This window comes from Hylobates moloch, unplaced genomic scaffold, assembly GCF_009828535.3.
Source record: "Hylobates moloch isolate HMO894 unplaced genomic scaffold, HMol_V3 SCAFFOLD_20, whole genome shotgun sequence".
Taxonomy (NCBI): Eukaryota; Metazoa; Chordata; class Mammalia; order Primates; family Hylobatidae; genus Hylobates; species Hylobates moloch.
The window spans coordinates 30,186,014-30,211,402 of record NW_026652295.1 but is presented as its reverse complement, the minus strand read 5'-3'; the positions used below and the strand labels follow the sequence as shown (position 1 = coordinate 30,211,402).

The following is a 25,389-nucleotide window of genomic DNA, read 5'->3' as shown; positions in this document are numbered from 1 at the left end:
TCTGGGTCTGAAGGAGATAAGGAAACAAAGAGGGCATGGCAGCCCACCGGGGTCTCAGGAGGCCAGGGAGGACACTGGAAGGACTCTCAGAGGATGCTGGTGGCAGCAGGCAGCACTTCCTGGCTCATGAAAACGTTCAAGTCCAGGTTAGGATCCTCCAAATCCAGTTTCATAAACTTATCCACTAATGTCTGGCAACTGAAGAAGAGAGAAAATCGCAAGATTTATGGCAGAATGGACAACCAAATCCCTGGGCAGAGGGGAGAGGCTGTGGCACAGAAAACCTGGGATCTTCAAGATTTAGGGATTTCAGAAAGAAATGGTGGGTTTCTGAAGGGCAAAGTGCTGGAGGAAGGCTGAGTCCCTGAAAAGGGGAGAAGAGTTGCAGAAGATGCAGAGAGGGCAAAGACACTGGGGCCACACACTCACTTTTCCATTTGGTTCTTCTTTAGCAAATCCTTGACAGGCTTGATGGGTTTTCCACTGCGGATCAAGTCTGAGACCTAGGAACAACAAGCAAGAAGGTGGGAAGAGTAAGGGGAGTTGGGGAAGAGAAGGGGAAATAAGGGTCAGAAATCCTGTGGACCTAGACCCGGGCCCAATAGGACTAGGAATGGAAGGGAGCTCTGATGTTGAGGTGGTTGCACATTTGGATCTCATCACCTCCTTGCCACGAGCCACAAGCTTGTCAGGAAGCCCAGCCTGGGCAGCTGTGTGGGAGGCATGGCTGGCCTTCGCAACACCTTCGCAAACCTGATAGAAGAAGACAAGGTCGTTGCCATCCTCACAGGTCTCCATGGTCTTAAAAGAGAATAAAAGACAGTATATAATCAATCACCTCCTTCCTGTCCTGAAATCCTTGGCCAATCCTGTGGGGCAGGAGAAAAGGGAAGGGATGTGGTCTCTGTGCTGAGGGAGCCCTTGTTCTGATAGAGGAGCCAATCCCCACCTCTGGGAAATGCCCAGCATGGGCGCCCCCGAGGAGCTAGATTGGTCTCCTCACCAAATACTGCACCAGGGGCCCTCGTGGCAGCAGCTGTAGCTGAACAAGGCTCAGAAAGTTGGTGGCCACAAAGATGTGGGGGCATGTGGGTCCACGTGCCAGCCAGTGTCGGAGCACAGCAGCCAGAAGCGCGAGCCCATCCACCTGCAAAGAGGGCAGAGGTTAGCATTCGGAGCCATGGGGACCCCATGTGCCCCTCTGCACTTGCACTGCCTTTCCCTGTCTCATGTTCTATTTCTTTTCTGCCCACACAGCCCTATTCCATTCCAGAGGCCCAGCCTCACTGTCGTGCTCCTTCATCCTCCTCCATTTTCCCCTCCTTAGTTTCTCCCCTCATCAGTTTCTCCCCTCACCGTATTGGTTCCCTTTCCAAATTCATCAATGAGGACCAGCGACTGTGCAGTGGCATTGTTCACTGCTTTCGCCACCTGCTGGGTGTAAGGTGGACAAGGGAAAGTTAGTATAGGAAGCCCGTAATGCACTGATGACAGCTGGCCTGTGAATAAAGCTGTATACACGCCCTCCCTACTGCACTGCAAGTTCTTGAATGGTGAGGTGCACGCTTTGTTCATCCTCTTTGCCAACAGTGACTCACAAGCAGCAAGGGTTCAAGAAATTTTGTGGTATTGATTCTTCCTATCTCTGACCTTAGTGCTCCCCACTTTTAGTATAAAGGGCATGCAGCAGAGGGCATGCTTTCCTGTTATGAGCATTCTCAGGGGTTCCTTTCCCATTATCCCCTTCCTCAATCCCACCTCCCTTTGTTCCCTTTGACCTGGTTGAGGTCGATCATGAAGGTGGAGAGGCCAAGGGAGATGGATTCACAGCTATGAATTCGTGTGAAGATGGCGTCTACTGCCCCAATTTCGGCCTCCTCTGCTGGCACAAAGCTGCCTACCAGGGCCATGAATGTGATCAAGCCTACCTGAATAGGGAAGGAGACAGGGCCTGGGGCCTGGTGCTGTGGGCTGAGGTGAAAGTGAGGTGAAAGTGAGGCTCAAGGCATGAATGGCAGATCAAAGAGAGATGGACAGGGTGAAACAGGAGAAATAGGTAACAGACACACTGACTCTGTCTCTCCTCCCCAATCCTGATCATAGCCCCGTTGACTAATTTAGAATCAGTAAAGAGGCATGGGACGTGGGCAGAGACATACTTGGGAGTGGTGTGTGTCTACTCAGAGGCAGGTGAAGGAATTTGAGCCACAGAAAGTTCCATTAGAGCATGGCTCTCCAGTGGAGAATGAGAACATGTGAGGTGGAAGCACAGGGATGTGGGTGATGGTCCTTTCATGAAGAGCGGGGTCAGAAAACGGGAGAAGAGCTGCAGGAGCCTGGGTTGGCTGGCAAGTAGGGGTGGAGTAGATGCAGGAGGTGCCAGAGGCCCAGGCTGCAGGGCTTCTCCTCACCTGTTTGAGGTATATGCTCTTCCCTGATGAGTTGGGTCCAGTGATGACTTTGACCCTCCCTTTGTCCCCACCACATTCTGTGGAGTTGGGCACAAAGGTTCGGGCACAGAGTTCCATCAGAGGATGTCTGCAGTGGGCAGAGAGGCACCTCGCATGGCTTGTGGATCAAGATGGATGAACCCCCAGAAGATGTAGCCTTTGGGCCCCTCATGTCTATTCCTCCACCCGCCTCTATTCTTACCTGCCATTCTGGATTCGTACCCCAAGGACTTGTGGGGAGTAACGCGGCCTTGAGTAGCCATAGTCCCGGGCAGCACTGGCAAGAGCCAGCAGGACGTCCAGGCGGGAGGCAAGGTCCAATACTCGGGTTAAGACAGCTGCTCGTGCCAGCACCTGGCACTGCAGCTGGTACATCAGCAGCGTCTCCTGGTCTGGGAGTGGGTGAGGGAGGGAGCTGGAGGTCAGTTCCAGGGGAAAGTGAAGGAGAGGCAGAGGCCCCTAGAGGGATCTGGAAACATGTTGCAGATACAATCTGAGACCTCAAGACATTCAGAGGAAAAGATAGCCAGAGTGAGCGAGACAGAGAGCAGGAAGAGAAGGGGCCTGTTGGAAGCATCCCCAAGTTGCCCACTCCCCTCCTTCCCCTGGCTGCTGCTTTTTTTAAAACATCTTACAATGCATATAACCTCTGGCTTCTCCTCACCCCGGATCTCGCAGTGCAGGTCCCCCAGCAATGCATCCAGCTCCTTGGTTCGGGCACTACGATAGTGTAGCTTCTCCTCTGAGAGAAACTGGGTACAGGGGTTCAAAGCTGTGGACTTTGTATCTCTTGGTCCTCCTCTCCTTCCCCATCTTTCTAACCCCACCTCCAGCCCCTAACTCTGATTTCTCTTTCCTTTGTCTCAGTGCTGGTAAAGCTCAGAGTAAAACTACAGAGGAGAGATCCCATACTGGGCAGTGCTGCTGTAGAGTAACGCCCTTCCTCAGCTGCTGACTCATTTTCCTCATCACTCACCTTACAGAGGTTGAGGGTCTTACCATGAAGTCCAGTCCATTAATCTCAAAGTCACTGGCCTCTACCATGGAAGGCAGGCGGGGAATAGAAAGAAGGAAGCCAATCTGGGGAAAGTAAAGAGGAGATACTCTACTCTCCTGCTTGGAGACTTACTGGACACCTCCCCACTCTAGAGGGAGCTTAAGAGATCCCTGTATCACCACAAAAAAGTGTTCATGTTCTTCAGGCTGCCCCACAAGTTTTCTTATCTACCAGTATGTCTTTCATAAGCCTAATATCTCCCCCAAAAGACATCTGAAGGCTACACCCACTCTCCTGCCCTCACCAGAGGGATGTAGATAACACTGCATGATGGAATACGGGAGTCCAGATTCTCCAGCTCCTTGCGGGCAACCTCAGTAAGGAAATTGGGAAGTCCCATCAGTCTTCGCTTTTCTGTGAGGGTGGAAGACATGTGGTTATCAAAAGTGAGGCTCCTGCCCTGGTTGCTATGAAGATCCCCAGTCGTGGTGACCACCTGCCAAGGATGGTACTCCATCACTGTGCAGGGCTCACAGGCCCATCCGCACCCAACACTCACTCTCATCAATTTCAGGATCTATGTTGGGGAGGACTGTGAAGCGATTTTCAGCAAGGCTGCCCTCAAAGTCCACCTGAGGAGTTAAGTACTGTTTCTTAGCACCTGGCACCCTCTCTCTGTCCTGTTCCTCAGCTCTCCTTGGGCCCCAATTCTCCCTGCAGTCCTGCTTTAACTCTCACCCTCCAGATACTTCCCTGAAGTTCTGCCGCCTCCTCCCACCATCCCATTCTTAATCCAATTGACCTCAATATCTTCCATGTTTCCCCATCTTGCACACTGCATTCTCTCTCCCTGATCTCCCTGGGTGCACCACTCCCTTTTTTCTTCCACTCACTACTTTCCCAATGAGGCTGGCGATATGGTGCAGGTCATCAGAGAACTCTTGGGCAATGTCCCGAAAGAGCTGGATGGACTGTGGCAGGGAGCGGCAGGCATCCCTCAGGCCCAGGGCACTGTACACAGTCTGTGAGAGAAACACAAAAAGGAGGACAGCCCACATCCAGCTCAGGTTGAGGTGGGGATAGGGACAGACTCAGAAGAACAAAGACCAGTAGGGAAGATCACAGTAACAAAGAGGGAAGATCTCAAATGCAAAAAGGAACAGTGAGAGTCACTGTACCAACCACTGAAGCTACAAAGACAATTAAGATATGGTCCTGGCCAGGCACAGTGGCTCATGCCTGTAATCCCAGCACTTTGGGAGGCTGAGGTGGGTGGATCACCTGAGGTCAGGAGTTTGAGATCGGGCTCACCAACATGGTGAAGCCCTGTCTCTACTCAAAATACAAAAATTAACTGGGCGTGGTGGCATGCACATGTTAATTCCAGCTACTTGGGAGGCTGAGGCAGGAGAATCTCTTGAATCTGGGAGGTGGAGGTTATAGGCAGATCACGCCATTGCACTCCAGCCTGGCCGACAGAGACTCAAAACAAACAAACAGGCCAGGCGCGGTGGCCCACGCCTGTAATCCCAGCACTTTGGGAGGCCGAGACGGGCGGATCGTGAGGTCAGGAAATCGAGACCATCTTGGCTAACACGGTGAAACCCCGTTTCTACTAAAAATACAAAAAATTAGCCGGGCGTGTTGGTGGGCGCCTGTAATCCCAGCTACTGGGGAGGCTGAGGCAGGAGAATGGCGGGAACCCAGGAGGCGGAGCTTGCAGTGAGCTGAGATCGCGCCACTGCACTCCAACCTGGGGGGACACAGCGAGACTCTGTCTCAAAAAAAAAAAAATAAACAAACAACAAACAAAAAAAGATATGGTCCCTGTCCCAGATGTGCTCACAGTTTAGGAAGGAAGACAGAAATACATGCAGAGGATTTAAAAGTGAGGTGGTAGGTGCTTTGATAGAGGGTTGTGCAAACTCTAAAACAAAGGAGTTTGTACAGAGTCAGGAGAAAGAGAAATATAGCTATAAAAGGCCATGAGTCTGTAATGATACAAGAACAACAATGACAAAAAAACCTCACTGGCTATCAGGGCCGGGGGCGGTGGCTCACACCTGTAATCTCAGCACTTTGGGAGGCCAAGGCAGGTGGATCACGAGGTCAGGAGATCGAGACCATCCTGGTTAAGATGGTGAAACCCCGTCTCTACTAAAAGTACAAAAAATTAGCCAGGTGTGGTGGCGGGCACCTGTAGTCCCAGGCACTCAGGAGGCTGAGGCAGGAGAATGGTGCGAACCCGGGAGGTGGAGCTTGCAGTGAGCCGAGATCGCACCACTGCACTCCAGCCTGGGCAACAGTGCGAGACTCCGTCTCAAACAAACAAACAAACAAAAAACAAAAGAACCTCATGGCTATCTTGGAGAATGTTAGGAATACGGGAGTCCAGATTCTCCAGCTCCTTGCAGGCAACCTCAGTAAGGAAATTGGGAAGTCCCATCAGTCTTTGCTTTTCTGTGAGGGTGGAGAATCGCTTGAACCCAGGAGGCAAAGGTTGTGGTGAGCCAAGATCGTACCATTGCACTCCAGCCTGGGTGACAAGAGCGAAATCCCGTCTCAAAAATATGGTAACTAATTTACCATATTGATAGCTAGTAAATAAAGGCAGGGGGTGCTCATTTCTGCAGCACATATACTAAAATTTCAAAGGTTACAGAGATTAGCATGGTCACCGGGCAAGGATGACACACAAATTCATGAAGCATTCCATATTGGAAAAAAAAAAAAAAGGGCTGGACATGGTGGCTCACGCCTGTAATCCCAGCACTTTGGGAGGTCAAGACGGGTGGATCACGAGGTCAAGAGATCAAGACCATCCTTGCCATCATGGTGAAACCCCGTCTCTACTAAAAATACAAAAATTAGCCGGGCATGGTGGCACATGCCTATAGTCCCAGCTACTCGGGAGGCTGAGGCAGGAGAATCACTTGAACCTGGGAGGCGGAGGCCACTGCACTCCAACCTGGTGACAGAGCAAGACTCTGTCTCAAAAAAAAAAAAAAAATAGTGGGGAAAAAATCAAGTGATTTTCTGTATTTCTATATGATTTCTTTTTTTTTTTTTGAGACGGAGTCTCGCTCGGTCGCCCAGGCTGGAGTGCAGTGGCGCAATCTCGGCTCACTGCAAGCTCCGCCTCCCGGGTTCACGCCATTCTCCTGCCTCAGCCTCTCCGAGTAGCTGGGACTACAGGCGCCCGCCACCACGCCCGGCTAATTTTTTGTATTTTTAGTAGAGACGGGGTTTCACCCTGGTCTCGATCTCCTGACCTCGTGATCCGCCCGCCTCGGCCTCCCAAAGTGCTGGGATTACAAGCATGAGCCACCGCGCCCGGCCTTCTATATGATTTCTATCACTTGGCAACAAAATAGTAGATAAAAGGAAGTTTCTCTTTACAGAAATTTCTGGCTAATAAATGAAGAAAGAATGAGAGATTTAAATAATACTACCTTGTAATTCCTAAAGAATTAATAGATGGCTGGGCGTGGTGGCTCACGCCTGTAATCCCAGCACTTTGGGAGGTCAAGGCGGGCGGATCACCTAAGGTCAAGAGATCAAGACCATCCTGGCTAACATGGTGAAATCCCGTCTCTACTAAAAATACAAAAATTAGCTGGGCGTGGTGGTGGGCGCCTGTAAGTCCCAGCTACTCAGGAGGCTTAGTCAGGAGAATTGCTTGAACTCAGGAGGCGGAGGTTGCAGTGAGCCAAGATCGTGCCACTGCACTTCAGCCTGGCGACAGAGGGAGACTCATCTCAAAATAAATAAATAAATAAATAAATAAACAAACAAACAAACAAATAAATAATAGATTTAGGTATTAAACATCAGAACATTTGCTAACATCAGAAAAATAGAGACAATCAGACATATCAGACATTATGTTCCTCTGCTTCCAAAACAGTATTGAAAAAAAAAACTCTGAACCTAATCATGCTTCTAGAACTAAATATTAATTTACAGAAACTATAGAAGAGAGAGAAATGTGCCAAAAACATCTAGGAAATGCAAACAGCAAAATCCAGGCTAATGGAAAACACTATAAGACAAATAATAATCTAGATTCTTCAACAAATTGCAAGGAGAAGAAAAAGAGAAAAAGAAAGAGAGAACAAAAGAGAAAAGATAAAGAAGGAACCTGTAGATTAAAAAGGACGAGGGCCATCATCTGGCTGGGCATGGAGGCTCACACCAACAGTCTCAGCACTTTGGGAGGCCCAAGCAAGAGGATCTCTTGAGCCCAGGAGTTTCAGACCACCTTAAGCAACATAGTGAGATCCTGTCTCTACAAAAAATAAAAAATTGGTCAGGCGTGATGGCTCACGCCTGTAATCCCAGCACTTTGGGAGGCCGAGGCAGGCAGATCATCTGAGGTCAAGGTCGGGAGTTCGAGACCAGTCCGACCAACAGGGAGAAACCCCGTCTCTACTAAAAATACAAAATTAGCTGGGACTGGTGACACGCGCCTGTAATCCCAGCTACTTGGGAGGCTGAGGCAGGAGAATCGCTTGAACCCAGGAGGCAAAGGTTGTGGTGAGCCAAGATCGTACCATTGCACTCCAGCCTGGGTGACAAGAGCGAAATCCCGTCTCAAAAATAAATAAATAAATAAATGCAAGCAAAAAATAAAAAATTAGTTCAGTGTGATGGCCATCACCTGTCATCCCTGCTACTCAGGAGGCTGAGCAGGGAGGATCACTAGAGCCCAAGAGTCTGAGGCTGCAGTGAGCTACAATTGTGCCATTGCACTCCAGCCTGGGTGACAGAGTGAGACCCTGTCTCAAAAAAGAAAAATTTCAGATATTTGATGATATCAAATAATACAATTTTTAAAGTAAGATAACAATACTGTTATTCTTTTTAAAAAATAATTTTCTTTTAGAAATTACTCTGAAATACTGGCTGGGTGCGGTGGCTCATGCCTGTAATCCCAGCACTATGGGAGGCCGAGGCCGGTGGATCACGAGGTCAGGAGATCAAGACCAGCCTGGCCAACATGGTGAAATCCTGTCTCTATTAAAAATACAAAAATCACTCAGCTGTGGTGGTGGGCACCTGTAATCCCAGCTACTTGGGAGGCTGAGGTAGGAGAATCACTTGAACTCGGGAGGCAGAAGTTGCAGTGAGCCAAGATCGCGCCACTGCAATCCAGCCTGGGCAACAGAGTGAGACTCTGTCTTTAAAAAAAAAAAAAAAAAAAAGAAAGAAAGAAAAAATACATTGGCATAAGTCAAAGCGTTGAAACTGCATGGTGGGCACATGGGGGTTGATTATATTATTCTAAATATTTTTTACATTTTCCTGAATACAAAGTTAAAAAAAAAAAAAAGAGGGAGGCCGGGCGTAGTAGCTCAAACCTGTAATCCCAGCATCTTGGGAGGCTGAGGTGGGTGGATCACCTGAAGTCAGGAGTTCAAGACCAGCCTGGCCAACATGGTGAAATCCTGTCTCTACTAAAAATACAAAAATTCACCAGGCGTGGTGGCAGGTGCCTGTAATCCCAACTTCTCAGGAGGCTGAGGCAGGAGAATTGCTTGAACCCGGGAGGCGGAGGTTGCAGTGAGCCAAGATCGCGCCACTGCACACCAGCCTGGGCGACAGAGCGAGACTGTCTCAAACAAAAAAAAAAAAAGAGGGTAGAATAAAATTGGACAGCGTGTCTAGGGTACAGACAGTCTGGAACACAGGCTGAGGGCCTTTACCTGGACTTCTGGGATTCAAGAAGGAAGGCCTCACCTTGTAGAGAACTTGCCAGTCGCTGACCTTCGTGTGAGACAACTTCATGCGTTTCAGAATCAGCTACAGTCAGACAAGGTTACAGCCACTGTTCTCCCTTCCCTCACTCTAATGCCCCTCAAGAAGCCCACTGCCTAGTATCAGCCCTCAACCTCCTTTCCCACCTCCCTGCCCTCCACCCTGGGCTCACAGGCACGTTCTTGATGTGACCCAGGAGCCGATGCAGCATCTGAGCCATGTCCAGATTCTGGGGCAGCAGAAAAAACTGAATGACATCCAGACGAGAATTGAGTTCCCCCAGGTCATGAGTCGGACGTGTGAACCATAGCCTGGAAGTGAGGGTTAGGGTGGGGGTACTAGAAGTTACATCTATCATCTTGATCTCAGTTTGCCAAAAAGTGTGTTTGCAGTCCCTAGGGATTATGGCAATATGTATCCACGATGTGCTACGGGAATGTAGTGGCAAGTGCAGTGTCCTACCCATTCAGGTGTGTTTACATGTATCTCATGAAAATTGCTAGATGTGAGCATAATTGTGTCTACATAGCACAGTTTCAATGGATAAGACTGTGTGTCATTCCATGTATGTAAGTAACGGAGCTTGTCAATATTTTAGAAGGAGAGCAGTGTGTTGAGGTATTTGTGTGCCAACACTGCAGCTCACTCTGAGGCTGAGTGACGGTGAGTCAGTATGAGTTTGTATGTCTGCGAAGGTGTCTCTGGGTAACAGCAACAGACATTCGTCTTTTCATATTCTTCCTGTGAAAACATAACTATCCCATTAGGGATGATAAGCCTTTAATTCAAAATAATGGTCAACTCTGCAGAGAAAAAAGGATTGGGGAGGGACATTTAAGAGGCTTCAACAATAGTGTCTTATTCTTTTTTTTTTTTTTTTTTTTAGACAAAGTCTAGCTCTGTCACCAGGCTGGAGTGCAGTGATGCAATCTCAGCTCACTGCAAACTCCACCTCCCAGGTTCAAGTGATTCTCCTGCCTCAGCCTCCCGAGTAGCTGGGACTGTAGGTATGCACCACCATGCCCAGCTAATTTTTGTATTTTTAGTAGAGTCAGAGTTTCACCATGTTGGCCAGAATGATCTCGATCTCTTGACCTCGTGATCCACCCGCCTCGGCCTCCAAAAGTGCTGGGATCACAGGCGTGAGCCACCATATCCAACCAATAGTGTCATATTCTTTTTTTTTTTTTTTTTTATATAGAGTCTTGCTCTGTCGCCCAGGCTAGAGTGCAGTAGCACAGTCTTAGCTCACTGCAACCTCCGCCTCCCAGGTTCTGGAATTACAGGCACCCGCCACTGTGCCCGGCTAATTTTTGTATTTTTAGTAGAGACGGGGTTTCGCCATCTTGGCCAGGCTGGTCTTGAACTCCTGACCTTGTGATCCACCCACCTCGGCCTCCCAAAATGCTGGGATTACAGGCGTGAGCCACCGTGCCCAGCATGTCTTATTCTTAAATTGGCTGATGGATATATAGATATTTGTATTATTATTTTTGAGATGGAGTCTTGCTCTGTCGCCCAAGCTAGGGTGCAGTGGCGCGATCTCGGGTCACTGCAACTTCTGCCTCACAGGCTTAAGTGATTCTCCTGCCTCAGCCTCCCCAGTAGCTGGAACTACAGGTGTGTGCCACCATGCCCAGCTAAATTTTGTATTTTTAGTAGAGATGGGGTTTCGCTGTGTTGGCCAAGCTGGTCTCGAAATCCTGACCTCAGGTGATCTGCCTGCCTCAGCCTCCCAAAGTGCTGGGATTACAGGCATGAGCCACCGCGCCTGGCCATTTGTATTATTATTAATAGTTTTTATAGAGACAAGGTCTTGCTATGTTGCCCAGGCTGTTCTCAAGCTCCTGGCCTCAAGCAGTCCTCCTGCCATGGCCTCCCGAAGTGCTGGGATTACAAGCATGAGCCACTGCACCTGGCCCGATAGTATTATTATTTACATCTTTTTTTTTTTTTTGAGACAGAGTCTTGCTCTGTTGTCCAGGTTGGAGTGCAGTGGTGCGATCTCAGCTCACTGCAACCTCTGCTTCCCAGGTTCAAGCGATTCTTGTGTCTCAGTCTCTCGAGCAGCTGGGATTACAGGGGTGCGCCACCACACCCAGCTAATTTTTGTATTTTTAGTAGAGATGAGGTTTCACCATGTTGGCCAGCCTGGTCTCAAACTCCAGACCTCTGGTGATCCACCTGCCTTGGCCTCCCGAAGTGCTGGGATTACAGGCATGAGCCACTATGCCCGGCTAATTATTTACATCTTTTTGTGTGTTGGAGGTATATCCTAATAAATTAAAATAAATTCAGGCCAGGTGCGGTGGCTCACACCTGTAATCCCAGCACTTTGGGAGGCCGAGAAGGGTGGATCACGAGGTCAGGAGATCGAGACCATCCTGGCTAACGCAGTGAAACCCTGTCTCTACTAAAAATACAAAAAAATTAGCCGGGCATGGTGGCGGGCGCCTGTAGTCCCAGCTACTCGGGAGGCTGAGGCAGAAGAATGGTGTGAACTCGGGAGGTGGAGCTTGCAGTGAGCCGAGATCAGGCCACTGCACTCCAGCCTGGGCAACAGAGCAAGACTCTATCTCAAAAAAAAATAATAATAAATAAATAAAATAAAATAAAAAATCATATACAGAAATAAATGTCTCATCTGTGTTTGTCTAATTCTGGGTATCCCTGTATGCTTATTGGCCATGAAAGTGTGAGACTGTAGGGACTTGTGAGCCCACAAATTCTTTTCTACATAGAGCAAGTAACTAAGGATGCTGTTTTATGTAAGAACCAACATGTGCACACACTAGGTCCTGAAGACTTGTATCTTACACTGCAGTCTGTGGCCAGTTACTTCGGGTTAGAACACCCCAGATTAGAATGAAGGGGAGCATCCAGATGGCTTCAAGGGTGGGTTTCAGGTACCTCTGCTCCTTGGTCACTAAGGGCTCCCACCAGAACAGTGTAGGCCAGTCTGTAAATAGCCATCCCCACTTCAGAAAGCACATGCACCACACTAAACACTTAGGTATCTCTGACTCATGTCCTGCTAGTACTGGGACAGACTTTAGTTAAACCAAACTCAGTAATTTAACAACTGAGAAAATGAAACCGTTAAAAGATAAGCAACTTGCCCAAAGTCATACCGCCAATGAGAACAGCTAAGTCTCAAAATCATGTCTCCAGACTCCTAGGACAGTGCTCTTTAGAGCATACTGTGACATTGTCATATTCTTGGTGCCCTGTCCAGCTTTTAGTTCTTGAACTCCTGGCCTCAAGCAATCCTCCTGCCTCAGCCTCCCAAAGTGCTGGGATTACAGGCGTGAGCCACCACATCTGGCCCTATATTATTATTTACATCTTTTTGTACGTTAGAGGTATTTCCTAATAAAATAAATTCGTATACAGAAATACTAATAAATATGTCACCTCTCCTTAGTTCATTAGATTATATGATGATTCTTCAAGTTATATGATCTCATGACCTGTCTGATTCCATTTGGGGAATACGCACTCCTCCCCCACCTTAAATCCAGCTCTCTTCTCCACTGAGAATTCTCTCCCTCCCATCTGTGGCTGAGATTAAAGATCTGCACCTGAAGCATTGGAGAATGTGTGGGTAATTAAATTACCCTGCCGATTCCTGGAGATGCTGATTACCTGATTACCCTGCTGATTACCTGGAGATGACCTCAGAGATTATCCTAAATTAACCCCTACAAGATACACACTGCAGCGGGAGGTGAGGTAGGGAAAGGATTGTGCACCTGAGGCTAACAAAGGTTTCCACTCTGAGTGTTTAGAGATGATGTTACCAGTGTGTTTGCATTTGCGTTGTGTTCACACATTGAGTGCTACTATGTATAAGACCATGTGTCAGACACTGAGGTAACAGGTATGGCCACTAGAATAGAGTTCATAGCTATGGAGGCAAGCAGATTCACTGACTGCTAATTCTAACCTGATGTGACAGTGCAACTAGAAAAACATAAACAAACACTATGTGAGCACAAGGAAGGTGCACATCAACTCCTTACAGGTACCTGTAAAAGCCAAAGGGTAACAGTTGGACTGCACCTTGAAGAGGATGTACTTTTTTTTTTTTTTAAGACAGAATCTCACTCTGTTGCCCAGGCTGGAGTACAGTGGGGCAATCTGGGCTCACTTCACCCTCTACCTCCCGGGTTCAAGCAATTCTCCTGCCTCAGACTCTTGAGTAGCTGGTACTAGAGGCACGCACCATGACGCTGGGCTATTTTTGTATTTTCGGTAGAGATCAAGTTTCACCAAGTTGGCCAGTCTGGTCTTGAACTCCTGACCTCAAATCATCCACCTGCCTCAGCCTCCCAAAATGCTGAGACTACAGGCGTGAGCCACCGTGCCTGGCCTGGATGTAAGATTTTGATAGATACAGAACAAGCAAAAGACTTTCCAGGCCGGGCGCAGTGGCTCATGCCTGTAATCCCAGCACTTTGGGAGGCCGAGGTGGGCAGATCATGAGGTCAGCAGTTCAAGACCAGCGTGGCCAACATGGTGAAATCCCATCTCTACTAAAAATACAAAAATCAGCCAGGCATGGTGGCGGGCCCCTGTAATCCCAGCTACTCCGGAGGCTGAGGCAGGAGAATCGCTTGAACCCAGGAGGTGGAGGTTGCAGTGAGCCAAGACCGCGCCACTGCACTCCAGCCTGGGTGACAGAGGGAGACTCCGTCTCAAAAAAAAAAAAAAAAAAAAAAGACTTTCCAGAAAGAGCAGCATAAACACAGGCATGACATGTTTCCATAATGGCAAGTGGCCCTAAAAGACTAGAATATAAGGTAGATCCAGTAGGAAAGGTCTTAGAAGGGGCTTGAGAAGATGAGTCTAGAAATTAAAACTGGGGTAAATGTGATGGACCCTGAACATCATTATACTGCTTAAGATGCTAATCTTCATCCTGAAGGTAATGGGAAAACCTCCTGAGGTTTATGTTATTTTCTTTCTACTTAGGCTATTTAAAAAGTGGAGTGACGGCCAGGCACAGTGACTCATGCCTGTAATCCCAGCACTTTGGGAGGCTGAGGTGGGCAGATCACCAGGAGTTCGAGACCAGCCTGACCAACATGGTGAAACCCCGTCTCTACTGAAAATACAAAAATTAGCCAGGCGTGGTGGTGGGCGCCTGTAATCCTAGCTACTTGGGAGGCTGAGGCAGAATAGCTTGAACCCGGGAAGTGGAGGTTGCAGTGAGCAGAGATTGTGCCATTGTACTCCAGCCTGGGCAACAAGAGTGAAACTCAGTCACAAAAAAAAAAAAAAAAAAGGGAGTGACATGCTTAGATCTCTGTTTTGGAATGACAGGTTTTTTGTTTCTAGCTTACTTGAACTGGCAGAATGATAGGTATTTTAGAATGAAGGGTGGCTTAGAAAAAGAAGAGATCAGAGGCAGAGAGACCAATTTGAAGGCAAAGGCAATGCTCCAGGTTAGAAATGTTGATGACCAGAATTAGAGCAGTGGAAAGAGACAGGGATAGCTGGGGGAGACATTACAGGATAGAATCAATAGGACTTAGTGAATAATTAAATATGGGAGATGAGGGAGAAGCATCAATCCAAGGTTCATGGCTTGAGAAGGTGTACTGCCAGCAATGCCATTAACCAGCAAAGGGAATGCAGGAAGAGGAACAGATCTGGCGGGCATCAGTTTGGATGCTCTGAGTTTGAGCTGCCTGTGAAAACTGCAGGTGGTGATATGCAATTAACATTCACATACGGAGCTCAAAACTAGAGACACAAATTTGAGAGTCATCACAGAAATGTGAAGTGTGTTTTCTATAACTAAAGATAATTATGCTAACATAGCCATGTGTTACATTAGTATTTTGTTTTTGGTTTTTTTTTGAGACAGAGTCTCACTCTGTTGCCCAGGCTGAAGTGCAGTGGCGCAATCTTGGCTCACTGCAACCTCCACCTCCTGGGTTCAAGCGATTCTCCTGCCTTAGTCTCCTGAGTAGCTGGAATTACAGGCACCCACCAACATACTTGGCTAATTTTTGCATTTTAGTAGAGATGGGGCTTTACCATGTTGGCCAGGCTGGTCTCAAACTCCTGACTTCAAGTGATTCACCCACCTTGGCCTCCCAAAGTGCTGGGATTATAAGCGTGAGCCACTGTGCCCGGCCTTACATTTTGTGTTTTTTCCTGCTGCTTGTATGTGTGCAAGTCTGTGTATCATCAATGGGTATATGTGTACCTGTGCTGACAACAAAAAATGAGATGAATATCAGCTACTACACAAAGCTGTTACAAGGATGAAATGCATTTAGCCAGTGCTCAGTAAAGGGCAGTTGCTTTACTACTACTAGGTGGGGTGGTATATGTGAGAATCTGTATACTGCCATTAGTAGGCTTTAGTATGTAGTGTGCATATGGAATTCATGCATTAGTGTGTAGTATGTGTGGGACCCACTCACCTGAGCAGCTTCTCTCCCCACTTACAGCGGCATCTGTTGAGGATTCCTGTGAGGGATAAGGCAGGGAATGAACTTGTTACAAGGCAGGGACAGGGAATGGAACGTGTTTATGTGTCTAAGCTGAGGCATCCAGGTCAGAGGTGCTGGTTGTTGAGGAAGCTGGCCTGGGAGGGCACAAAGGCAGCCAAAGCTGGTGCCTGGCCACAAATATGAGCTGGGATTACCGTACATGGAGATGGGGGAAGGGATGGACACTCACAGGGACACTTAGCCAGAAAAATACACAAAGCAGACCTAGTTAAAACTCAAGAACCAGCCGGGCGCAGTGGCTCACGCCTGTAATCCCAGCACTTTGGGAGGCCAAGGCAGACGGATCACGAGGTCAAGAGATCGAGACCATCCTGGCTAACACGGTGAAACCCCATCTCTACTAAAAATACAAAAAATTAGCCGGGTGTGGTGGTGGGCACCTGTAGTCCCAGCTACTCGGGAGGCTGAAGCAGAATGGCATGAACCCGGGAGGCAGAGCTTGCAGTAAGCGGAGATCACGCCACTGCACTCCAGCCTGGGCGACAGAGCGAGACTCCATCTCAAAACAAAACAAAACAAAACAAATAAACAAACAAAACACAAAAAACTCAAGGGCCCTCCCGCCCCTCCAAAAATACAAAAACTCAAGAGCTGGCAGGGCAGGGTGGCTCATGTCTATAATCCCAGCACTTTGGGAGGCCAAGGTTGGTGAATCACTTGAAGTCAGGAGTTTGAGATCAGCCTGGGCAACATGGCAAAACACCATCTCTACTAAAAGTACAAAAAAATTAGCTGGGCATGGTGGTGCAGGCCTGTAGTTCCAGCTATTCAGGAGGCTGAGGTAGGATGAGGCAGGAGAATCACTTGAACCCAAGAGGCGGAGGTTGCAGTGAGCCTAAATTGTACCACTGCACTCCAGCCTGGGTGACACAGCAAGATTCCATCTAAAAAAAACCCAAAAAACAAAACAAACAAACAAACAAACAAACAAAAAACTCAAGAGCCCAACACACATATGTAAAAAACTGGAGGGCCGGGCGCGGTGGCTCATGCCTGTAATCCCAGCACCTTGGGAGGCTGAGGCGGGTGGATCCCCTGAGGTCAGGAGTTCGAGACCAGCCTGGCCAACATGGTGAAACCCCGTCTCTACTAAAAATACAAAAATTAGCCGGGCGTAGTGGCAGGTGCCTATAATCCCAGCTACTCAGGGGGCTGAGGCAGGAGAATCGCTTGAACCCAGGAGGCAGAGGTTGCATTGAGCCGAGATCGCACCATTGCACTCCAGCCTGGGGGACAAGGGCGAGACTTCGTCTCTCTCACACACACACACACACACACACACACACACACACACACACAAAACTGGACACAACAGGCCGGGCGTGTAATCCCAGCACTTTGGGAGGCCGAGGCGGACGGATCACGAGGTCAAGAGATAAAGATCATCCTGGCTAACACAGTGAAACCTGGTCTCTACTAAAAATACAAAAATTAGCCGGGCGTCGCATCGTGGCGGGTGCCTGTAGTCCCAGCTACTCAGGAGGCTGAGGCAGCAGAATGGCGTGAACCCAGGAGATGGAGCTTGCAGTGAGCTTATATCGCACCACTGCACTCCAGCATGGGCGACAGAGCGAGACTCTATCTCAAAAAAAAAAAAAAAAAAAAAAAAAAAAACTGGACACAACTTACTGAGATATGAAACTATATGGATATTTGTAGAGATGTCCCTAATATACCCTAAAGCCAGAGACAACTGATAAAGACTCTATACAAATCAAATAGGCAGTTATGCAGTTACAAAACTCTCCTCTATATACAAGGCCTCCCAAAGTCCCTAACAGGTACCCAACTAGTAGAAACATTCATACAAACCCAGGGAAGGAACACAGAATTGGTAAAGTAATGGCTGATATGCATCAACACTGTACAGCCACAAAGTATGGGAAGATGCTCAAGCTTGGGGGGGCGGGGAGTACAAAGAGGTAAGAAATTTGGATTGACATGAAAGAGATATCTGACAATGGGAGTAAAGTGGCAAGGCAGGCTGGGACACATCTTTGGAGCCAATTGCTTTTCTGGTAGGTCTCTGTAAAGTGAGATGAGGGATGGAGCATACCTACCAAAGAGGCTGAGCCCCTCCTTCAGTCCACTGGCCACTTTGTACACTGAGGGGTGAGACTCACTCTTAAAAATCTGTAGAACACTGTCAAGGAGAAATGGAGGAGTTTGGGGTAACTTGGACTTTTGAAGGGAATAAGAATTGAGGACTGATAAATGGAATGGGGACAGGGGATATCCTCCTGAGATCACGTCTTTTTTTTGAGACGGAGTCTCGCTCTGTCGCCCAGGCTGGAGTGCAGTGGTGCAATTTCAGCTCACTACAACCTCTGCTTCCTGGGTTCAAGCAATCCTCCTGCCTCAGCCTCCTGAGTGACTGGGATTACAGGCACACAATACACCCAGCTACTTTTTGTATTTTTAGTAGAGACAGGGTTTTACCATATTGGTCAGGTCTCGAACTCCTGACCTCAGGCGATCCACCCGCCTTGGCCTCCCAAAGTGCGGGGTTTACAGGCATGAGCCACCGTGCCCAGCCAAGATCACATCTTGATGTAAGGTTTGTCCCTTACTTTTCTTTGTCTCAGTTTCTCCCTATAGAAAAGAAAGCTAGTATCTTTATGCTTTTCTTCCTCTCTTTCCGTCAAAGCCCCCCTTCCCTTTCCTTCAAGGAGAGAGATCTTAATAGCCCCAGGATTAGGGAAACTAGAGCCTCATTAGGATTACTGGGGCATTAAACTTAATCCTTCTCCCTCCCCAGAGACAGCAGCATGCCTGCACCTCTTTACCTGTAAGTGTCTTGATCTATGTTCACCAGATGAGTCCTGAGGACAGAAAACAAGCAGAAAGGGGTCTGAGTTCATTCCACAACTCCACTTCCTTTGTCCCCCTCTCTGAATATTGTCCCAGTCTTCTTCCCAAAGTCTCATTAGCCCTTAGATTCTCCTGGGTGTCCTAGAGCACTTGACACACTGGGTCACAGCCACATCCACATCCCACCCCCACTTTACTTTTCAGGCCTCCCAATCCCACATTACTTTGGTTGGGGTTGGGGTGAATCACCTACAACATAAATTTCTTAAAGCCCAGGATGGGGACGCTGACATTATAGTCTTCCAGTTCAACCCCGATTCTTCTTCGACCCAGGAACTTCAGCAGCCCTCCAAGTGCTCGAACCTGGGAGGGGATCAGCAGTGGAATTGGGGTAAATCTTAAATCTCCTAGGGGCTGCAGAGCACCAGGGAAAGTTATTATTTTCCAGGGCTAGACCAGTACCTCCTAGAATTCAGCCCTAGCACTGGGGTTCTTGTGCCTTTCTCCAACCTGCCGCCTCCCAGCCCTTATCCCCCAGGACCAATCTCACTGTGAGGAGGCAGTCAAAGGGAATAATGGAAGAGAGGAAGAGGATTTTCTCAGTGGCAGTCATGGAGTCTGGGATGAAGGAGTAGTTTCCAGAAAGGAGACGTTGTTTGCTTATCTCCAGACCTATTTGAGGGAGGCAAAGGGAAAGGTCTTGTAGCTCAATTTTTTCACCCCATTTTAAGAATGAGACAATAGATGCAAGAGAGATGATTTGACTTGCCCAAGCTCACACAGGCAGTTAATGGAAAGCTAGAGCAAGAACCAAATTTTCAGACTTAGTCTAATTCTCTTTTTATTCTACATATAATATAAAGATACTTGGCTGAAAGCACAGCCTGAGAAAGATAAATGGCTGAGGAAAGTAGACATCTGTCTGGAATTGAGGATTTTGGTCAAAATGGGTGTATTAATACAACTAGTAACACTAATGCCTTAATATCTAATTAGGATAGTACACTCCTATTCTTATTGTAAACCTAGGAAGGTTATGGAAGTGTCTTATGGATCACAATAAGGGTCACTGAGGCAGTGCCTTTTGGTTTTGTGATAAAAGGCTTTAACTTAATGGGGAGAATTCCAACAATAAAACCTGTCCAAAAAGTGTCATCACTCCTCAGGGTAGGCCCTCATTCCTAGACATGACTTAAGCAGAGGCTTCCCAATAAGCTGCAGGTTATTAAAGGGTAGGGAGCAGGAGAGATCTTGGGGGGACAGGTCATAGGGCATGAGGCGCACACAGGTTTAGGATGACATAAGGCAGCGGGGAGATCTGTGATGATGAAGGTAGAGTTAGGGGGAAAGAATGGGACACCGGAACAGGGAGTTGGGCAAAGCAAAAGGAAGGAGATACCAAAATCCACACTTGGCAAAAATATGATTTCAGGTCTTTTAGGCTCTCTGTGCTCCTGGGAGGCTGTAGGGGAGGCAAAGAAAAGACTATCATTCTGTACATCTCAGTCCTTCCACCTCTGTCTGACACTCCCTCTCACCCAATTCTAGCCCCCTGGAATATTCCATATATTAGTCCTTCCCCATTTTCCCTCTATCCTTTACAAAGTCCTTACCAAGCTTTCCCAGAAATCGAGTCATATTCTCATCCTGTTTGGCACTCGTAACAACAGACTGGGGATTGATCTCATCCAGAACTTGGAAGGAGAACAGAGATCAAATGAGTTAAAGGATCTTTGTCTTTGACTAAGAGAAAACCCATAGCCCTCCTCTTCCTACCCTTCCCCTTCTCAAAAACATTTCCTCCCTAGGAGTAGGGAGTGCTCTGCACATTGGGAACATAGGTAGAAGTTAGGAATGAGATTTAGAAAAGTAATAAGAGTGGTGGGATGGTGAGAGGGAAGTGGGATGTTCTGGATATTGTCACTAGGCTGTAAACCCCTGGAGAACAGACATGACTGATTTGCCCAGGGCTGAATCTGAAGCACCTGAAACATTGTAAATACGTCATATACATTTGTGGCCACGCACAGTGGTTCATGCCTGTAATCCCCGCCCTTTGGGAGGCCAAGGCAGGCAGATCACTGGAGGCCAGGAGCTCAAGACAAGCCTGGCCAACGTGATGAAACCCCATCTCTATTAAAAATATAAAAATTAGCCAGGCGTGGTGGCAGATGCCTGTAATCCCAGCTACTCCGGAGGCTGAGGCAGGAGAATCACTTGAATCCGGGAGGCGGAGGTTGCAGTTAGCCAAGATCGCACCACTACACTTCCAGCCTGAGTGACAGACCAAGACACTGTCTCAAAGAAGAACCAAACAAACCAAAAAACAACCCACAAATATTTGTTAAATAATGAAATGAATTCATAAAAACAAAAGAGGGAGCCTCTGTGAAGCAACTGTAAAATATATAGAGTCAGCGCTATAGTTTGGATGTGATTTGTCCCCACCAAATCTCGTGTTGAAATTTAATCCCCAGTGTGATAGTGTTGTGAGGTAGGGCCTAGCAGGAGGTGTGTGGGTGATAGGAGTGGATCGCTCATGAACAGATTAATGATGCCCTTCCTGGAGTGTGTTAGTGGGTATGTGTGAGTGGTTCTCACTCTATTAGTTCCTGAGAGAGCTGGTTGTCAAAAAGAGCCTGGCATCTCCCTCCCCCTTGCTTATTCTCTGCCATGTGACCTCTACACACCCTGCCTTCCCTTCTTCCATGAGTTGAAGCAGCCTGAGGCCCTCGCCAATGAAGATGCCCAATTTTGAGCTTTCCAACCATCCAGAACCATAAGCCAAACTTTTTTTTTTTTTTTAACAAATTACTCAGACTCAGGTATTTCCTTAAAGCAACACAAAATATGCTAGACAGTGAGGTGAGTTAATGTAAGTAAAACATGGCTGGGCGTGGTGGCTCACGCCTGTAGTCCCAGCACTTTAGGAGGCCAAGGTGAGCAGATTACCAGGTCAGGAGTTTGAGACCACCCTGGCCAACATGGTGAAACCCTGCTTGTATTAAAAACACACAAAAAAATTAGCTGGGTGTGGTGGCACACGCCTGTAGTCCCAGCTACTCTGGAGGTTGAGTCAGGAGAATTGCTTGAAACCAGGGGGTGGAGGTTGCAGTGAGCCAAGATTGTGCCACTGCACTCGAGCCTGGGCAACAGAGCAAGACTCTGTCTCGAAAAAAAAAAAATGTGTGTGCGTGTGTGTAACACATCTGCAATCCTAGAGAGCAGAGGAATTCATGGTTCCATCCCCACCTCTCTGGAGAAGCTTGAGGCTCTCGTGGTCTGGGGCATCTGGCATGAAGTGGATAGTGGAGTCACTAGTATCATAGTAGGCAATGCCCAAGTATCCTGAATTCCACAGCACACACAGATGGATCTGTCCAGCAAGGAAGAAAGGAAACCACTATTGGAATCACTCATGAGTGTAGGATTTGCCATGCCTTATGTAATCTAATCATTTTATCAAATCTCTGAGATCATCATCACCCCCATTTAGTGAATGTGAAACAGCCACTCAGGAGGTAAGAGACTTGTCCAGCTCTTCCCAACCCTGTTATTTTTCTTTCTTTCTTTTTTTGAGACAGAGTCTTGCTCTGTCACCCAGGCTGAAGTGCAGTGGAGCAATCTCAGCTCATTGCAACCTCCGCCTCCCGAGTTAGAGTGACTCTCCTGCCTCAGCCTTCCCAGTAGCTGGGATAACAGGCACGTGCCACCACGTTCGGCTAATTTTTATATTTTTAGTAGAGACGGGGTTTCGCCATGTTGTCCAGGCTGGTCTCGAACTCCTGAGCTCAGGTGATCCGCCTACCTCAGTCTCCCAAAGGGCTAAGATTACAGGTGTGGGCCACCGCGCCCGGCTCCCAACCCTCTTTTATTCTAACTTCCCATCAACTCTGCATTCAAGTTCCTACTCCCCTCAGAGACCTCTGCCAGCTCCTCCTCCTCCTCGACTTCCTCCTCTTCGGCCTCCCTGGGGCTCGGCACTGGGGCCGGGCTGGGGAAGCCGGAGGAGGCCGCCTCAGGTCCCGGTCCCTGCGGTGTCCTCCTTGGGTTCGCTCCTAAGGAGGCCATGAGCGTGGAGGCTCTGCGGATGCAAAAAGTGAGGGCGGTTCGGCAGCAACGATTCACGGAGGAGGCCGGAGTAGGGTGGCGCGCAGAATGCAAAGCAGTAAGTACTTTTGCTACAGGGCTGCGGGGCAGGGCTGAGGGGCGTAGAGGGCTGTGGACACAGGGGGTGAATTCTCAGGTATTTAACTAAAGTACAGATTGTGGGAAACTCCACGCGCCCCACCCTCATTCCTGTCTCTCGGAGGTTGACCTTTGGAAGGAAGGGGTCTGAGGGCCCTGTGGGGCGAGTCGTGCACGTCTTATGTCTCTGCTTCTGCCAACCACGCGCCATGACCCCAGCCTCACGCGCTTATCTTCCTCCTCCCCCAGCTGCCGCCATCGCAGCGTTTTCCCGCCTTTTCAGTAACCTGAGTCGCGACACTCGGGAGAACGCCCCGCTGACTGACCGCCGCGAGCCTGCAGGAGGAGCGCGCCGGCGCGTGAGCGAGGTGCGCGCGCATGCGCCCCGCCCTCCTAGCCGCTATTGATTGGAGAGGCCCGGATCCAGCCTAGAGATCCGACGGGGCGAGGAGGAGAAGCGGACTGCCGTAGCTGAAGAGTCTGGACGCTGATTGGCCTATTCGCCTTCGGGGCGGGCCCAGAACGTTCAAACTTCCCGCCCTCTGCCGTTGCTTAGCAGCCGGGCCTCTAGCCCTCACGGTTTCTAGGCTTTGATTGGCGCAGTAGGAAGCCCGCGAGAAGGTCGGACGAGGGGCCGTAGTCCCAGTCCCTGGAAAGGGCTTGGGACCGTTGCGGGGGTTTTGAGGGGGAGGCCAACCTTAAAGTGCCAGAGGCGGTTTTTTTTTTTTTCCTGCAACATCTCTTAAGTTAATATTTGTACCCTCTGAGTTAATAGTTATACAGAGCTTAGAACAGTGCCTGGCAAACAAAGTAAGACCTAAATGAGCGGTGTTTCAAATAAATAAGCGGAAACAAGCAGGAATCCTGTCTCAGCCCTACCGTGCCTGTTTCCTGGGTGCAGGGTATGACCATCCCGATAATGGCACGACAGGGCCTAATTTATTATTTAAAGCCCTCAAGCGGAGGTGGAAGCATTCGAATTACATCAAATTCTGGCAGAGAGTAGATCTGATCAGAACACTCACACCCCTACTGGGACATGCCCATACCCCTTCGCACATCTACACACCCCTGAAGACAGAGAGGTATCATTCATGCATTCGGCAACTATTTATTTAGTGCCTAGTCTGGGCCAGGGGTTGGACTCAAAGCAGTGAACATAATGAAATCCCTGATCCATAAAGCTTATTTGTGCGTGTGTGTGTGTGTGTGTGTGTGTGTGTGTGTGTGTGTTGCGGGGGGGGGTTATGAGGGAGAAAGAAAAAAAAAAAATATATATATATATATAAAATCCCTTTAAATGCACCATCCTCCCCAGCTTTGTTCCTAGTACCCTGAGATGGGGAGATTCCTCCCCAGCCCCCCAACCCAAGAAGTTAGGAAAGATGGTGGGGGTGAGACGACCTAGCTGTACTAACCAGTAATTGGAAAATCCCCTCCAGCAAGAAAGGTGAGGGAACAGAGTTAAGGGCTGGGTTAATGGTTACCCCTGGCAAATTTGTTGAGCAATGGAGCTATAGAAACTTGGAGGAGGTTGGTGACAGCTCTGGGGAGTGTCAGGGAGGGACCCACCTTCCAATCTGGGGTGTGAAGAGATTAGGGACTGGTTTACCAAGCCCAGGAAGGGGAGGGAGTGGAAAGAGAAGCCCAGAGAGGGAAAGAGGAGCTACTGAGATAGGAGAAATGCAGGGACAGGGAGGTGAGATGGAGGGAAACCTCTGATGCAGGATTTGGGGGTACAGCCCTGGTTCTGCTGGATGGTTCCAGGAGAGGGCAGCGTTGACTGTCACCTGGTAAATTAAGGCACGATACCCTGTGGGTAGTCATGCCAGGCAGCCAAAGTCAATATTGATATCAAGGTAGCTGTAGCTATAAAGCTGTAGGAGAGAAAAGAGGCAGGGGAGAGGCTGCCAAACCTGTTTGATCTTCAAGCTGGCCCCATTTGCCTAAGGCTTCTCTTGGACACAGACCAGTTGGAACAGGAGAGGACCCTGAGAAGTAGAGCTGTTTTGATCCCTTCCCCTCAGTGGGAAGGGGTCCTGTGTGCAGATTTTGAGGGTCACCATGAGGGAATTCACACACACACACACAGGCATGGAATCATACCCTTATAGGATGTTACAGTTCAAGGGAACGAACACCAAAGATAGTGTTTCTGTCGGGAGGAGAGAAAAAGGCCCTCCCACAGGCAGGAGAAAACCCACAGAAGAGGAAGCACAAGAGGAAACCACCAACTGCTGGTTTCCAGCAGCACATCACGTCACTCCACCCCACTCCTCCCCCAAGTCTCTCCCTTTAAGTTTCAAGCCCTGTTTTGCTTCTGTGTTCTTGCACTCCACCACGGTTTTCTGGAACTGTAGGTCTTTTGTTGGACAGAGGGTGATGAGGAGGATAGAGAAGGGATGGTTGGACAGGAGAGAAATTCAGGATATGGAGGCTGGAATTCTGGGTTTATTTTTTCAGCACGTCATAAAAGTTTAATAGAAATCAAGGTTACTGGGGAGAGAGCTGCTCCTCCTATGTCCTCCCTGCTTATTTATTTAGGTGTCCCCAAGGACTCCACTCCCACTATTCTGTCTGATATTTCTTTATCCCCATGACAGGACCAGCTAACAACACCCCTACCCCACCCCCTATACACAGACTTCAGGATCGGGGC

General features: G+C 48.6%; 1 protein-coding gene and 1 non-coding gene across 9 annotated transcripts; one reads left to right on the top strand and one right to left on the bottom strand.

Moving 5' to 3' along the window:
* Positions 1 to 8: 8 nt before the first annotated feature.
* Positions 9 to 23,099, bottom strand: MSH5 (mutS homolog 5). Of its 8 annotated transcripts, none has more exons than XM_058432378.1 (25): positions 23,018 to 23,099; positions 22,467 to 22,626; positions 21,795 to 21,918; positions 20,156 to 20,236; positions 19,942 to 20,004; positions 19,093 to 19,214; positions 18,796 to 18,905; positions 18,518 to 18,553; positions 17,792 to 17,874; positions 15,642 to 15,687; positions 9,377 to 9,515; positions 9,187 to 9,249; positions 4,341 to 4,469; positions 4,007 to 4,079; positions 3,752 to 3,861; positions 3,450 to 3,530; positions 3,115 to 3,202; positions 2,653 to 2,842; positions 2,412 to 2,538; positions 1,779 to 1,928; positions 1,357 to 1,434; positions 1,004 to 1,147; positions 664 to 801; positions 430 to 503; positions 9 to 198 (listed from the first exon to the last, which is right to left on the bottom strand). In XM_058432378.1, the coding sequence occupies exons 2-25, from the start codon at positions 22,611 to 22,613 to the stop codon at positions 87 to 89; spliced, it is 2,508 nt and encodes an 835-aa protein (XP_058288361.1). In that variant the 5' UTR covers positions 22,614 to 22,626; positions 23,018 to 23,099; the 3' UTR covers positions 9 to 86. The 8 variants fall into 8 exon arrangements, with proteins under 8 accessions (XP_058288361.1, XP_031997198.1, XP_058288367.1 ...); XM_032141307.2 differs by having other exon boundaries at positions 1,357 to 1,431; XM_058432384.1 differs by lacking the exon at positions 23,018 to 23,099 and having other exon boundaries at positions 754 to 801; positions 18,796 to 18,956; positions 22,467 to 22,987.
* On the top strand, positions 6,065 to 6,169 carry LOC116460592 (U6 spliceosomal RNA). Its single transcript, XR_004245878.1, has one exon. It is a non-coding gene; the product is annotated as a U6 spliceosomal RNA (small nuclear RNA).
* Positions 23,100 to 25,389: the final 2,290 nt, after the last annotated feature.

Bases quoted from the DNA above. Each gene is read 5' to 3' on its own strand.
- MSH5 (XM_058432378.1), bottom strand. From the start codon at position 22,613: ATGGCCTCCTTAGGAGCGAACCCAAGGAGGACACCGCAGGGACCGGGA. The intron at 3,862-4,006 runs GTGAGTGTTGGG...CCACCCTCACAG, and splicing joins AGATCCTGAAATTGATGAGA to AAAAGCGAAGACTGATGGGA. The intron at 2,843-3,114 runs GTGAGGAGAAGC...ACCCACTCCCAG, and splicing joins CCTGCACTGCGAGATCCGGG to ACCAGGAGACGCTGCTGATG.